Source organism: Dasypus novemcinctus, chromosome 5, assembly GCF_030445035.2.
Source record: "Dasypus novemcinctus isolate mDasNov1 chromosome 5, mDasNov1.1.hap2, whole genome shotgun sequence".
Lineage (NCBI taxonomy): Eukaryota > Metazoa > Chordata > Mammalia > Cingulata > Dasypodidae > Dasypus > Dasypus novemcinctus.
Genome location: NC_080677.1, coordinates 137,206,595 through 137,221,225, shown reverse-complemented (window position 1 = coordinate 137,221,225; position 14,631 = coordinate 137,206,595). Strand labels below are relative to the sequence as shown.

Genomic DNA, 14,631 nt, shown 5'->3' with positions numbered 1-14,631 from the left:
GTAGAATAGAAAAAACAGAGGGGGGGGGGGTGTCAGTTGAATTTGGTGGAAATTACCCGGATTTTAAAAGACATTTTCTTAATGTACCTAAAAGAATTACTGTTGTTTCCCCCCCAACCACGACTCCTCGGGCCTGCAGGCCACCTGCAGACCTGGCATGCGCTGTAGGCAAGTGATGGGGCCGGGAGCCCCGCTCTGCTGTGGGCCCACAGCGCTGCCAAACCCGGTCGGAGAGGGACGGGGAAGGGCAAGGAGGCCTGTGCGGTGGCAAAGCGATGCGATGCCTCTCTCCCAGCCCTCCCTCCCTGACCTGGACGCTTAACCAGAGGAACCCTGATCCTTAGCTTTTATTTGGGCCTTCCCACAAGATTTGTCCGAAGAAAAAGAACCCTGCTGAATTTTTAAGGCTTTGTCCTGTTAAAATGACATATTAATTCATTAGCTCCTCTCAATTTATATCGTATACAGGGTGGGGTGGGGATAAGGTGGGAAAGGAATGAAGCTGATGAAAGGATGGGGGGTTGGAGGAATGGAGAGCTGGTGGGGAGGAATGGGACTAATGGAAAAACCACAAGAGCAGGTTAAGCTCTGGCCAGAGGAGAGAAAGGCAAGTATCTAAAACGGAGCCTGGGAAGGAGGCCACGCTGCCGAAGGCCAGGCTCCTTGCTGAGCCTTGATTCTCACAGGCCCTGGGGAGGGTGGTTTTCTACCTACTTTAGCAGCGTGGAAAACAAAGCACAGAGGAGCTGAGTGATCTGCGCGCCCTCACACCTTTACCAGCGGGCCCAGGATTTGAACTCAGGGCTTTCTGCTGGACCGCCGGAGTCGCTGGAACGCTCAGGAGGGCTGTCTCCCCAGGGAAGGTTGAAAACACGTTCAGTGGATGAAAGGACTGGGGCCCGGAGCGTGGGGACCGAGGGGGAGGTGGTGACCTGCCTGGTGGGAGGCAGCTGCGCGCGTCCCCGAAGGCTCGCGGAGGGCGGGCGCGAACAGGTGCGGCCGCCCTGGCAGCACCTGTCCCTGAGCCCGCGGGGCCGCAGCCGGAGCTGTCGCTGGTCTCCTAGGCGATGCCGCCGCCCCGCGCGGGCTCGGGCAGGCCCTTTGCATGCCAGTTCCGTGCCCAGAGGCCGGGGTGAGGGCTGCGAGGCGGGCGCTCCTCGGCCGAGGCATGAGGCCCGCGCTGCTGCCCCTGGCGCTGCTGCCCCTGCTGCTGTGGCCCGCGCCGGCCCCCGGCGCCCGAGACCGGGAGGTGTTCTGCGGAGGTGAGTGCCCGGGGGCGGGGCGCGGGCCGAGGGGCTTTGTTCCCAGGGACGCCGGGCCAGTCCCCTCCTCCCCCACGGGCGGCGAGGGCCGTTCCTGCGCTCACTGGCCGCTCACCGATTCCCCTTCCTCTCTGGTCCCTGAGGGCCCCCCGCAGTGTACCCAAACGAGAAGCCCTTTGGGGTTCCTAACTATGCTGGTGGACTCTTCGAAGCCGGCTACCCCCAGGGCTCCTGGAGAGTCTAACGCTGGACAGCAGCTGCTTTGGAGTTCCACCGACTAGGGTTCGAATCCTGCCTCTGCCATTTACTGGCTGTGTGACCTTGAGCAAGCCAGTTCGACTCTCTGAGCCTCATTTTTCTCACCCGCAAAATGGTGTGAAAATAGTTTCTCACTGAGGTTGTTGTAAGAATCAAATAGACTCATCTCTTGAAATGAAATCTTACACAGATGCCCGATAAGAGGGCAGATAAAACCAGGGCCGCCTGGTCTTGTCTAGTGGTCTCCAGAGAGAAGTGTATGTGCTGTGGGACTTGTGCTAGAAGAGGGGTGGGAAGGAAATATTCAAGCTTCTGCTTATGTTTATCTAAAAACTATACATAGCATCTAACAGTGTTTTATAGCATAGGTGTTAAAATTTAAAACAGACATATATTAGGGGTCCTCGAAATTTTTTATGAATTGATCAGTACAGGTTGGAGACCATTTGTCTAGAGCTCGGGGCCCTCTACACGGGCACAAAAGCAAAGAACTCTGAGAAGTGACAGGGGCAAATCAGGCAGTGGATCTTAAGGCCCTGGGCAAAGAGGTGGGAGGTGGAGGGGTGACCTGAAAAGAGAAACAGAGGCAATCAAGCCAAGAGGTGAGGGGGGCCACCCACGCCTCCTCTGCCACATCCCCATTTCCCCGGGGTCAGCCCTGCCCCCTGCTGATGAAATTCCAGCTCATAGAGATGTTGCCTCTTTTTTCCTTCCTTCACCCTGAAGTCCTTTTAAAAAATCTCTTTGTTTCCCTCCAGTTGAAGGCAACCTATTTAGGGAAACCTGGGAGAGGATGTCTCCTTCGATTTTGTTGAATCCCATTCTTCCGGCACAGATGGCCCTGAGAACTGACAGTTAAAAATCACATGGTAGGCTGCAATGTCGGATACTCTGTGTCCCGAAACCCTGCTCCAAACTCTGCCTTACAAATAAGTAGACTAAAGAAAACTTTACCCACCCAGGGGTAAAAAATGAGCAACTGCCAGCCCTCCTTTTAGGAGTAATATTAGAAATAAGATACATGAACTTAGCATTCTTTGCCATGTTCCCACTAATCTTTATTACTTTCCCTGCAAAGCGGATGGCTCCAGACTTGGTTTCCCTTCCTAGAATATTGGGGTTGGTGACATTAAAGCTGAGTTAGGCTATTCTTAGCAGGTTCTTCGGGAAGTATCTAGTGTGTGGTCGATAATCGAAATTATATCTAACATTTATACAGCACTTCCACGTGTTCTAAGGCTTTGACATGAATTAATTCGCCCAGTCCTCTCTCAGCCTTATGAGGTAGTCTGGACAAACTGTTGGTGCCCGCTGACATCCGCCAGCACACACCTGCTTCCTATTGCAAGCACCTGTGCCTCTTTGCCTCAGGGCTCTCTCTGGCCTCCGGAGAGAAGGGCTTGGCCTGCTTGGTGGTGTGCAGAAAAAGCTGGAGTGCCAGAGGCCTAATGTCCCAAGAACAGCCCCACAGGTTGGTAGCTAAATCCCTGGCTTTTTTTTCTTTTGGATAGGACACTTCTGAAGCTTATTCTATACCAGGAGTCAGCAACCTTTCTTCGTAAAGAATCAGCTAGGTAAATATTTTAGGCTTTGCAGGCCATACGGTTCCTGTTGCAATGACTGAACTTTGTCACTGTAGCACACAATCAACCACAGAAAATAAAGAATTGGACCTTTACAAAAACAAGCAGAGGGCCAGCTATGGCCTGCGGCCTTTTTCAGTTTGCCCACTCCTGTTCTACAGTCTACCAGAGGTTCCCAATGGAGTTGATCCCCAGATGCCCACATTCATGCACCCTGTTTTTCTTATCCCATCTCTCCATTTTCCTATCCTACTCCTCTGTTTTGAGGGAAACTCAACCCTAGACAGACAGATAGAATTTGTATTCTAATTTTACAGATGTGGAAAATGAAGGAAAGGTCATACAAGGTCATACAACTGTGAGTCGCCATGCCCTGGTTCCAGGCCAGGCAGTTGGGCTCCATAGTCTATCTTCTTAAGCACCTTTCTAGTTTGCCAAAGGGCTGCCAATGCAAAGTACTGGGATTGGTTGGCTTTTAAAAATGGGATTTCTTTGGGGTAAAATCTTACAGTACCAAGGCTGTGAAAACTCCAACTCAAGTCACCATAAGAGGTGCTTTCTCACCAACTGTAGCTGCCAGTGGTGAAGCAAGATGGCTGCTGATCTTGCTGAGATCTCTGCCTTCCCCTCCCGGCTGTACCATTGCCTGGAGCTCAGCTGTGGGCAACCGGGCCTAGGGCTGGTCTCTAACTGCGCCTCCTCTCAGGCTTGGCTGCTCCGCTTTCTTCCTGAGTTCAGCTGCAAGTTATCAGGCATATGGCTCATCTCTCCCGGGACCTCAGCTCTTTGGACCTGTCCTTTCTCTCCCGTGGAAGGATCAAATATGGTGGAGCTTACTTTTCCTGTGTGTCTCTGTTTTTATCAGACCCAGCAAAAGGGTAGAGACTCAACCTGAGTCACACCTTACTGAAGTAGCCCAATTGAAATGGTCTCTTCCACGGGAATGGATTTAGTCAACAAACATAATCTTTCTCTTCTAGGGATTCATTAAATAATTTCAAACTGCCACAACCACTATGCTATATTGCATCTCTAAATGATTCAGTTAACCAACAAACATATATACCTTTGAGCACTTCTAGGTGCAATGGAGATAGAATTTGTAAATGATTGAAGAGAGAGAAGTCATAGGCAAAATTAGGTGCACTAAAAATACATCAACAAGTGTCAAATGAATGGCAGAAACTAAAAAGCTTGAACTTAGGGGGAGGAAAATCCCCACCCCCATGACTTCCATGTTGCCAAATCCAATGAACACATTTTGGTCCTCATCATACTTGACCTTTCCACTGCAGCTGGCAGAGCTGACCACTCCTGACTTCTGCAAACTCTTTCTTGGCTTCTTTGATATCATCTCTCTTGGTTTTCTTTGTAGGTTACTGGCTCTTCCTTTTTCTGTCTCCTTTGCTTATTTTTTCCACCTCTGTAGTGCTCAGGGCTACCCCATGGATGAGCTTTTTCTTTTCTCCATTGTATTGGTACAAGATCCCAGGAATAATTCCCTCTAAGGATGCCTGGAAAAGTGGCAAAAGCCACTCTGAATATAATTCTTTGTTCACCAAACAGCCCCCTAGAGTAGTTGAAGTCTGTAGGCCTTAACTTTAAAACTAAATGATGCAATTTTTCTGTAACACAGTTTAAAACAGGAATATGTTTCTTTTTTAAAATAAAGATTTGGTGCTTAACTTTTGGCTGAGGTGTCCAATTCCTGAATGCAAAGCCACTGTTCATGAACTTACAGAGCCTGACCCGAAACATCTTGTCACCATTGATGCCATTAGGCTCCCTTCCCATGTTGTCTGGCCACTTTGGGTCAAGGTCAGACTACACCTAGTTGGCCCCATAAGGGATGGTGAGGGCAGTGATGCTGATGGCCTCTCTGGGGCCATCTAAGGCAATAAAATAGTTGGTTGGCCTGTGCTGTGCTGTTCCCTGTGTGGGAGAACCATGTCTCTTGTATGAGGAGGGATTCAACTTTCTGAGGCTGGCCGCACAACACCCACCTACCCATTCTCCATCACTAGCACAAGCTGAACCCTACCAGGAAACTGTAATCCTCAATTCCCTTTCTCCCCTAGGGATCATCCTCGTTCTTCCATGCTCTGCCTGGGGAATTTCAGAAGGCAGTCTTGGAAGGGGATTTGCCTCAAGTGGTTGCATGCCTGCTTCCCACATTGGAGGTCCCAGGTTTTGTTCCCAGTACCTCCTAAGGAAAACAAACAACAAGTAAAAACAAACAGAAAAAATTAACTCAGGGGAGCCAATGTGGGTTAGTGGTTGAGTATTGGCTTCCCACATATGAGGTCCTGGGTTCATTCCTCAGCCCCTAGTACCTCAAAAAAAGAAAAAGAAAAAAAAAAGGAAGGCAGCTTTAAAAGTTGATTGTTTTCATCCATTCACCACGGCTCCATGTCTATGGGTAAAAATCCATTCACCTAGAGGAGGAAGAACTTGCCATACCCTCCCCTGGGACCAAGAAACTAGATTCTCATTAGACTAATCCTTCTATTTGTTTAATTTAGCTAATCCCAACTAGTCTCTTGGCTTTATCTGTCATTATATGCTGATAATTCCAAACATCTATCTCCAGAGTAGACTTTTCCTTTGAATTTAGACTCATGTGTATAATAATGACCACTTGATATTTCCACCTAGATGTCTAATATTGTCAACCACAGTATCTTGAAAACAGAACTTTTTTCTACTCCCCTTAACTGCAACATGCTGCTCCCTCAGTCTATCCCATCTCATTAAATGGGACTACCTTCTAATTAGTGACAGAAACAAGAACTAGGCATCACATTTGATGCCTTCCTCTACTTCCGTCCCCAAATTCATTCCATCACAAGTCCTGATGGTTCTTCCTCCAAGAAATATCTGAAGTCCATCCACTTCTCTTCATCTCTGCTGCCACAATTGAGTTGAAGGCACCATTTTGTCCTGCCTGGACTCCTGCTTTAGTCCCTGTGGCAGGTTGAATTATGTGCACCAGCAAACACGCTCTCAATTTTAATCCACATACCTGTGGGTGTGAACTCATTATAAATATGACCTTTTGAAGATGTTATTCTTAATTAAGGTGTGGTAACCTGAACTGGAGGGAACATAATCTGGAATACTTGAGGCCTTATAAAGAGAACTCAAAAGTCACAGAAGCCAGAAAGAAGAGGACATTGTCATGTGATGGGAAGCAGAGATATAAGCCAAGGAACCCCTGGGATTGCTGGCAGCTAGCACCAGAACACAACAGTCATCAGGAAGGAAGCAAGTATTGCCAATATCTTGATTTTGGACCTCTTCTAGCCTCAAAGCCATGAGGTAATACATTCCTGTTTCTAAACCAAAAATCAATTTGTGGTATTTGATAGTTGCCTGAAAAACTAACGCAGTCCCTCCCGCTCCTTTCTTGCATCCCTCCAATCAATTCACATGAAAGTCAGAGTGATTTTTTTAAAAAAATCTATATTAGATAATTCTTTTCCCATTCTCAAAACTCTCCGATGGCTTACCATTGCTCTCAGAATAAAATTAAATTCCTTACTACAGTCTAGAAGACCTTGCATGATCTGGCTCCTGCTACCTTTTTTACCTCATTCCCTAAACATTTTGCTGTGGCAGCCTCCTGCCTCGGCTCAAGGCAAGCACACTGAGCCCATGCTCTCTCTTCTCTAGTTGAATGACTCTCCTTTCAACTTTCCATGCTGCAGACAAGCGAGTTCTTTCCTGTCACAGGCCTTTGTCCTGGTCCTCGTCTAGAATGATCTTCTCTCTTCTCTTAGTATGGTTGCTTCATTCTCATCCTTCAGGTCTCAGCTCAAATGTCATCTCCTCCAATAGGCCTTATGTGGCAAAGACTACTGATTGTCCATAGCACTCTCTTTTTTTCCTTATTGGCAACTGATCCCAATTCAACCCAGGTTTTCCAGGAAACATGGTCATCCAACTAAAGACTACATTTCCCAATCTCCCTCGATATTAGCTGGTCCATGTAGTATGTGAAAGGAAATGATACCTGTATTTTTCAGGTGACTTCCTGTATTAGTCAGCCAAAGGCGTGCTGATGCAGAGTACCAGAACTCTGTTGGCTTTTATAAAGGGTATTTATTTGGGGTAAAAGCTTAGAGTTACAAGGCCCTAAAGAGTCCAACTCAAGGTTACTTCCTTACCAAACTCCGTTGCCACGTGTTGAAGCAAGATGGCAGGCGACATCTGTGAGGGACCAGCTTTCCTCTTCCCTCTTAAGGTTCCACGGATCCAGCTTCTTCTGACCTCAGCTGTAGGCTGGCATAGGGCTCGTCTCTCTTCCCAGGGCTCATTTCTTTCTGAGCTCAGCTGCTCTGTTCTCTTCACAAGGTCGACTGTAAATTTTCAGGTGAATGACTCATCTCTCTTCCCAGGGCCTCTGCAGTGTCTAAAGAGCTCCCTCTCTTCCTCTGTGTATCTTCTCTGTGTATCTACTTCTGTGTTCTTAATTGAGCGTTCATTTATATAGCCCACCGAGGGGGAGGGGACTCAACCCTGCATGCCCTAATGATGTGGTCAAATCAAAGCCCTAATCTTAACATAATCAAGTAAATGTCAAGCTTTTGAATTTAAATCAATCAGAGGGTATCATGCCCAGAGGAACAGACCAATTTACAAACATAATCTATATCTCTTTTTGGAATTCATAAATAATATCAAACTGCCACAACCCACGACAAAAGAAGCTGCTTGCCTTCCAATTCCTCTTTTCCCCTTCCCACTGGCTGAAAATGAGGGAATAAGCATTAGTAATGAGACAATAGAATGGAAGTGAAAATCTTGACATCAAAATCAGAAAGAAGTCTTTTATAAGAAGTGTCCATGAGAGATTGTGCTTCCTTTGGAGCAAGGTGTTTTCTCCCTGCTGGGCTCCTGAGGGCCCCCTTTATTGGGCGAGCACATACCTGTCTGGTAAATAGGTATGGACAAGGGGACTGTGGTACTTTGAGTCTTTTGTGGGCCCCAGAAAATTATGTTCTTAAATTGGTCCATTCCTGTGCATGTAAACCTATTGTAGGTGGGACCTTTTGATTAAATTACTTCAGTTGAGATCTTTGATTAGATTGTGTGACCCAGGGTGGGTCTTAATCCTCTTACTGGAGTCCTTTACAAACTGGAATTGGTGGGGCCACACACAAAGAGAGAAATGCCCAGAAGATAAAAGGAAGCCACAGATGGAGCAAAAAGCAATGAAGCCTGGAGGAGAAGGCAGAGACTGGCAAATGCTGGCATGTGCCTCACCATATGCCTTGCCAGATGAGAGAGGAATCCAGGAACACCAGCAGCCCGTCCTTCATCACCTGATGAAGTCCTGATTTGGACATTTTCCTTGGCCTCGAAACTGTAAGTTTTTAAATCAGTAAATCCCCATTGTAAAATCCAACTCATTTCTGGTATATTGCCTTGACAGCCTTTAGCAAACTGAATCAGGGAATCTGGCCCAACACTCCCTGACCGAAGGCTCCTGCCCGCAGTGGTACGAGCTATGACCTACAGGCCCCACTCTCTCGACTTCGGAACCCGCCTCTGGCTGCATATGGCTCCCTGACTGTGTTGTCGTTCTGGTTATCATTCTTCTCTCTTAGAATTTTCTTCTATGTAATTACAAAATCAGGATATATGCACTTATTGTAGAAAACACAAGTAGCACTCTTCTCTGTCTCCTATCTGCGCCTGGCTTCCCCAGAGCAGGCATAAATGGTCTACTTTGGAACCTCGACTGGGCAAATCCAAGCATATATAAAGACTTTTGCTGTTTAAACACTAATTATGGACTGTATACCTTCTTCGATTAGCCTTTGTACTTCACAAGGTCTTGAAGATCTTTTCATGACAATTTCTGTGGCTCTACCAAGATTTGTACCAATTTGCATATCTAAAAATCAGTGTATATTTCTTTGTCTTCACATTCCTTAGTCAATTCTGGGTATTATCAAACTTTTAAATTGTTTGCAAATCTGATAGTGAAATTAGGAATTCATTTTATTTGCATCTCTTAAATTGGGAGTGAGACTGAGTATCATTTTATCTCATTAATGACTATTTGTCATTTCTTTTTCTAAGAAAGGCCCACATTTGCTCATTTTTCTATTAGGATATTTTTTTTCCCCTAAATGATTTATAAGAGGGAAGCAGTTGTGGCTCAACTGATGGAGCATCCGTCTACCATATGGAGGGTCCCGGGTTCAATCCCCAGGACCTTCTGATCCATGTGGTAAACTGGCCCACACACAGTGCTGCCGTGTGCAAGGAGTGCCATGTCACACAGGGGCGCCGCTGCGTAGGCATACCCCACACACAAGGAGTGCACCCCGTAAGGAGAGCTGCCCCACGTGAAAAAAAGCTCAGCCCACCCAGGAGTAATGCCACACACATGGAGAGCTGACACAGCAAGATGATGCAAAAACTACAAAAAAAGATGCAGTTTCCCAGTGCTGCCGGATAATGTAAGCAGTTGCTGAACACACAGCAAATGGGCACAGAGAGCAGACAATGGGGCGGGGGGGAGAGGGGGAGGTGAGAGAAATAAATAAAATAAATCTTTAAAAAAAATTTATGAGTGCTTTGTGTAAACATATAGCTTTTTCCATATTTATTGCAAATTTTGTTTTCGTTTTTATTTATCTTTAAATTTTGTCCATGGTATTTTTTCTCTACACATTTTAATCTAATCAGATTTAATGATATTTTCCTTTATGGTGCTTTAGTTTCTTGTCATGCCCAGAAACATTTATTCTATTTGAAGATTTTTAAAAAAACAGCTTATTGGACCCATCGGGGATAATTTTGGTGTAAGGAGTACAGTAGAAATTGAAGCTAATGAATTAACCTTTGGCATATAATGTATGCTCAATCAATATTTGATTACTATATTGTTATTATTTTATAGATATTATCTAAATCAATTTTCATATATATTAGGGTCTATTTTTGAATTTTTGCTGTTTTTAATTATTTATCTATTTCCACACCAGTACCATACTATTTTACGTACCATAAATTTATAACGCATTTTTTTTTTAAAGATTTATTTATTTCTCTCCCCTTCCCCCCGACCCCGGTTGTCTGTTCTCTGTGTCTATTTGCTTCATCTTCTTTGTCTGCTTCTGTTGTCAACGGCACGGGAATCTGTGTTTCTTTTTGTTGTGTCATCTTGTTGTGTCAGCTCTCCGTGTGTGCCGCACCACTCCTAGGCAGGCTGCACTTTCTTTCGTGCTGGGCGGCTCTCCTTACAGGGCACACTCCTTGTGTGTGGAGCTCCCCTACGCGGGGGACACCCCTGCATGGCACAGCACTCCTTGCGCGCATCAGCACTGTGCATGGGCCAGCTCCACACGGGTCAAGGAGGCCCGGGGTTTGAACCACGGACCTCCCATGTGGTAGACAGACTCCCTAACGACTGGGCCAAGTCCACTGCCTCCTATTAAGTTTTGAATTATTTTATAAAGTTCAAAGAAAAAAAATCTATTATTTTGATTATAATTGTATTGAATATGTGGATTAATTTATAGAGAATTCACATCTTCACAATACTAAGTCCTCCTATCCAAGCGCAAGATGCATTAATAAAGCTCTTTTTTATTATTATTAAAGCCTAAAAACCCTCTTCTATTAAGTATAGTTAAAAGGTTCCTTGAAATAGGCCCTGCACATTTCTTTTCAAGTTTATTTCTAGCTGTTTTTAAAAATATTATTGCTGGTGTTAATGAGATCTTTTTCCATCATGTTTTCTAATGGGTTATTATTTGCATATTGGAAAATTGTTATTTTTGTTGATAAAGTTTGTAATCAAGCACTTTACTGAATTTTCTAAACGTTTCTGGTAGTTTTCAGTTTTTCAGGATTCTTTAAGCAGTTATCACCCAAGTATCACTGGCAAATAATTATAAACTTGATTACTTCTTCCAATATTTATACCTTTTCAGTTCTTTCTGCTTCTCCAGCTGGAACTTTCCACACTCCAGCTTGGACTTTCATAACATCATCTGCCCATTTCTGGTGTGGCCCAGAGCTACTGGGGTCTCCAGGCTCACCCACAGACACCCACCCTGCCATGTCCTGGCCCCTCCCCTCACGGAGAGCTGACCTCCTTCTCTTGGACTCACCTCTTTTTGCGTGAGTTGGTGGAAGAGTTATTGGCCAGTGTGCCCCCCCTGTGGGCCGCAAGCATACCCTATTGGAGGAGAGCTGCCCCTGCCCTGCTGCTCACACACTCTTCAGAGACACCTCTCACCCGCTGAAGCCGAGGGCCCTATTTGAAGTGTGGAGTGGTGCTGATGGTACCAAGCCCTTCCACCTGAATAACCACCTGCCTTTTGATCCTGTTTCTACCATGTCTTCTGTGCTTCTATGCAAACTATGGCCCAGAGTGAATGTTTCCACCCCAGATGCTATCCAGGTAGTGCTCGTGATTGTGTGTGTATATAAAATGGATTTCTACAGTTTATGACTCCTGGTGTTATGGGTTGGGTTATAGCCGCCCCCCTGCCCCCCCAAAGAGATATGTTCAAGTCCTAACTCCCAGTTCTCCGAACGTGACCTTCTTTGGATAGAGGGTCATAGCAGATATAATTAGTTAAGATGAGTTCATCCTCCAGTAGGGTGGACCTTTAGTTCAGGGTGACTGATGTCCTTACAAGAAGAGAAAAGACACAGAGACAAACACACTGGGGGATGGCCATGTGGAGACGGAGGCAGCTGCAAGCCATGGAGCACCAAGCCGGCCAGCCACCACCAGATACAAGGAAGAGGCAAGGGAGGAGGCTTCCCTAGAGCCAGCGGACTCTGTCCCTCCTCCAGAACGGAGAGAGAATAAATTTCTCTCGTCTTCAGTCACCAAGTTTGTAGTAATTTGTTTGGGCAGCCCGAGGAAACAAATCCACCTGGGTACATCGGGGTACTGAATAACTGGTCTTGGCTTCCAAAGCCCACTCCCCTTTCTTTCAGTAACAGATCCCCACTTAGCAAGCTGACAGTCTCAGTGGATGTGTTTAGCTGCTGCCTGAGGGCTGCTGTGTCACTGGATATCAGTTCCTAACTTTACATCACCGAAAAGCTAACCTTGGGCTACTTTTAGTGCATTTATTTTTGCTTTTATGCACACTGTCCCTGTTTTTGGGAGGTTGGATTCATTTGGAGATGAGATAAAGATGGAGTCAGTGGCAAGAATCCTCATAGATGTGAATCCTGAGATCATCGCTTAAAAATCCTGCTCTTGTCCAACTAAAAAAGTAATTTGTGCCAGTGCATCTCTTAATGAATCCTCTCTCCCGTCGACCTGCTATTCTCGAGGATGCCTGTAACATTTGGACAATCACACCCTTTTCAATGGATTTCAGATTGGTAGGCAGAGCAGATTTTTATCTCGTTCTGTCCCCTCCTTCCCCGCCACCCTTCCTCTCTCTCCCTGCAACCCCAATCACTTTGTGGAGGGCACTTCTGCAGGGTCTCATTGTTAGCAGACCTTCAAGGGGTCGTGTCAGCCATCAGCATAATGGACCACACGGGCTATTGATTTAATGACAACTATCACTGCTAGGAATTGATCTAATGTTTTCATTACACTAAAAATGCTTTAACAAGTTCATTCCGAATTAGGCAATGGTAAGGGTCTTCTCAGTTCCCGATCATGGTCCCTGAAGGAGGGTGATTTATAGGGTCCTTCCGGAATAAGGGCCCCTCCATGATAACGCGATGCGCAGCCTTGTTCTGTCACAGCCGCCGTCCCTAAAGGAGACCAGAAGGGCTGAGGCTCTCTGCTCCCTCGCACCCGTCCTTCCCCGTCAGGTCTTTTATTTAGAAACACAGAGGCGCGTCCTTCACTGGGTGGCTGCTGTGCGGAGAGGCTCCTTCTGTGTCTGCTTCCCCTCTTTACTCAGGTGTCTGCCTCTTTCTCATCTCTCCCCGAGCAAATGTCCCTTGAAGTCATTTCCCTTGGGAAGTCCCTGCCGCCTCTGTCTTTTCCTTGCTGTGCAGGAGGGAGCGCAGTCATTTTCTCCCTGACTTCCCCTGCCCCTTCCTGCTCTCGGTGTTGTACGGACCTCAGTTTGAACAGGCATGGAGGCTTGGACAGGTGACATAAATGCTCTGTGCCTCAACGTCCCCCTAGCCCACCTGCTCCCTAGGGCAGTTGTGAATCCTAAGTGAGGGAACACACGTGAAGCGCTCCGTGCCAGGCCTGCATGCTCCAAGTGTCCAGGAAAACAGTCTCTGCCCACTTCAACTCAGCCGTCCAGTTTGGGAAGCAGTGGACATAGGAGTTTCCATGCCCCTTGGGCTGCCCTGGGCTGCGGGGCCCCCAACAACTACTCCCCAGCCTCAATGCCCTGATTTTCCAGCACCCAGGACCCCTGACTTGCCTGGTTCAGATGGCCAGGCGTCTGCTGTGTTTCTCATCTGAGCCCGTGGTCAGCCGTTGGTGACTTTGACAGGACCGGTTACGTAATTGGCAGGGCCAGGTGCCAAATGAAAGGGCAGGGCCCCTTTTTTAAAATTTGGGAGGATTTCTTGATGGCAACCGCAGAGTATTATATCAAGCACAGGGTGCTTCTCAGAGTGGGGCCCCTTGTCACTTCACCAGTCACATGCTCCAGAGGCCCGAGCCCCTGCTTTGCGCCTTGTCTGTCTATAGAAGGTCTGCGTGTCTGGACTTCTGAGCATCACTGGCCTCCATTCCCTAACAACATGCAATTCTTGGGACTCTCACATTTACCACTTGCCTAAATGTGCTCAAGATTCCACGTCTTTTCTGTCTGATGGACTCTCCTCCATTGTAGTGTGTCCCTTCAGGGCAGGTCTTAAACCAGACACAAGGCGGTCCCTCTGCCAGCTTCATATCACAGGTAAGTGTGTGTCAGATGATTTAGGACGGGGGTATTCTCTCAGAATAGTTGCTGTCTCCATTTTTTTTTCCCACATGACAGATGAAAATCACACGTGTCTTGGTTAGGCTAGGTTAGGCTTTGCAGGAGTAACAAATAATCCCCCAAATCTTTGCGGCTTATAAAAACAAAAGTTGCTTCGTACTCCTGCTGCATGCCAACCGTGGTTTAGGTCTGTCCCACCTTTCCTTGCCCTGTAGCAGTCAACATCTTGCACATGGCAGAGGGAAAGAGAGCTCTGGAAGGCTTGGGGCTAGAAGGCAAATGTGATGACACAGGAATGAGACACAGTACTTCTGCTCACACTTCACTGGTTGGAAGGAGCATTTGGCTCCACCCACACACAATGGACCCAGAAAGAGAAATCTCACCATGTATCTGGAAAATGAAGAGCTGGAAATGTTTGTTGAACAGCATTCATGATTACTATACACATGTAATAATTCAGATCACATTTCCAAAGATATACCCAGGTTTAAGCATAATTCCAGATGCCAGATGTGATTAAGTGACATTATTACGGATATCAATTTAGATCACCCTCATTCATTTAAAGAAAATGAAATCATTTTGGTATTGCCTTAGTTTGCTAAACGCCGCCCAAGCAATTCACTAGAAATAGGT

The 14,631-nt window shown here is 46.5% G+C and overlaps 1 protein-coding gene across 1 annotated transcript in view; it reads left to right on the top strand.

Moving 5' to 3' along the window:
* The first annotated feature begins 1,025 nt into the window (after positions 1–1,025).
* CNPY1 (canopy FGF signaling regulator 1) overlaps positions 1,026–14,631 on the top strand; it is a 74,240-nt gene continuing 60,634 nt past the window's right edge. Inside the window, exon 1 of the mRNA XM_004458604.2 lies at positions 1,026–1,262. Coding sequence (XP_004458661.1) covers positions 1,106–1,262 — 157 coding nt within the window. The 5' untranslated portion in view covers positions 1,026–1,105. The remainder of the gene's footprint in view (positions 1,263–14,631) is intronic.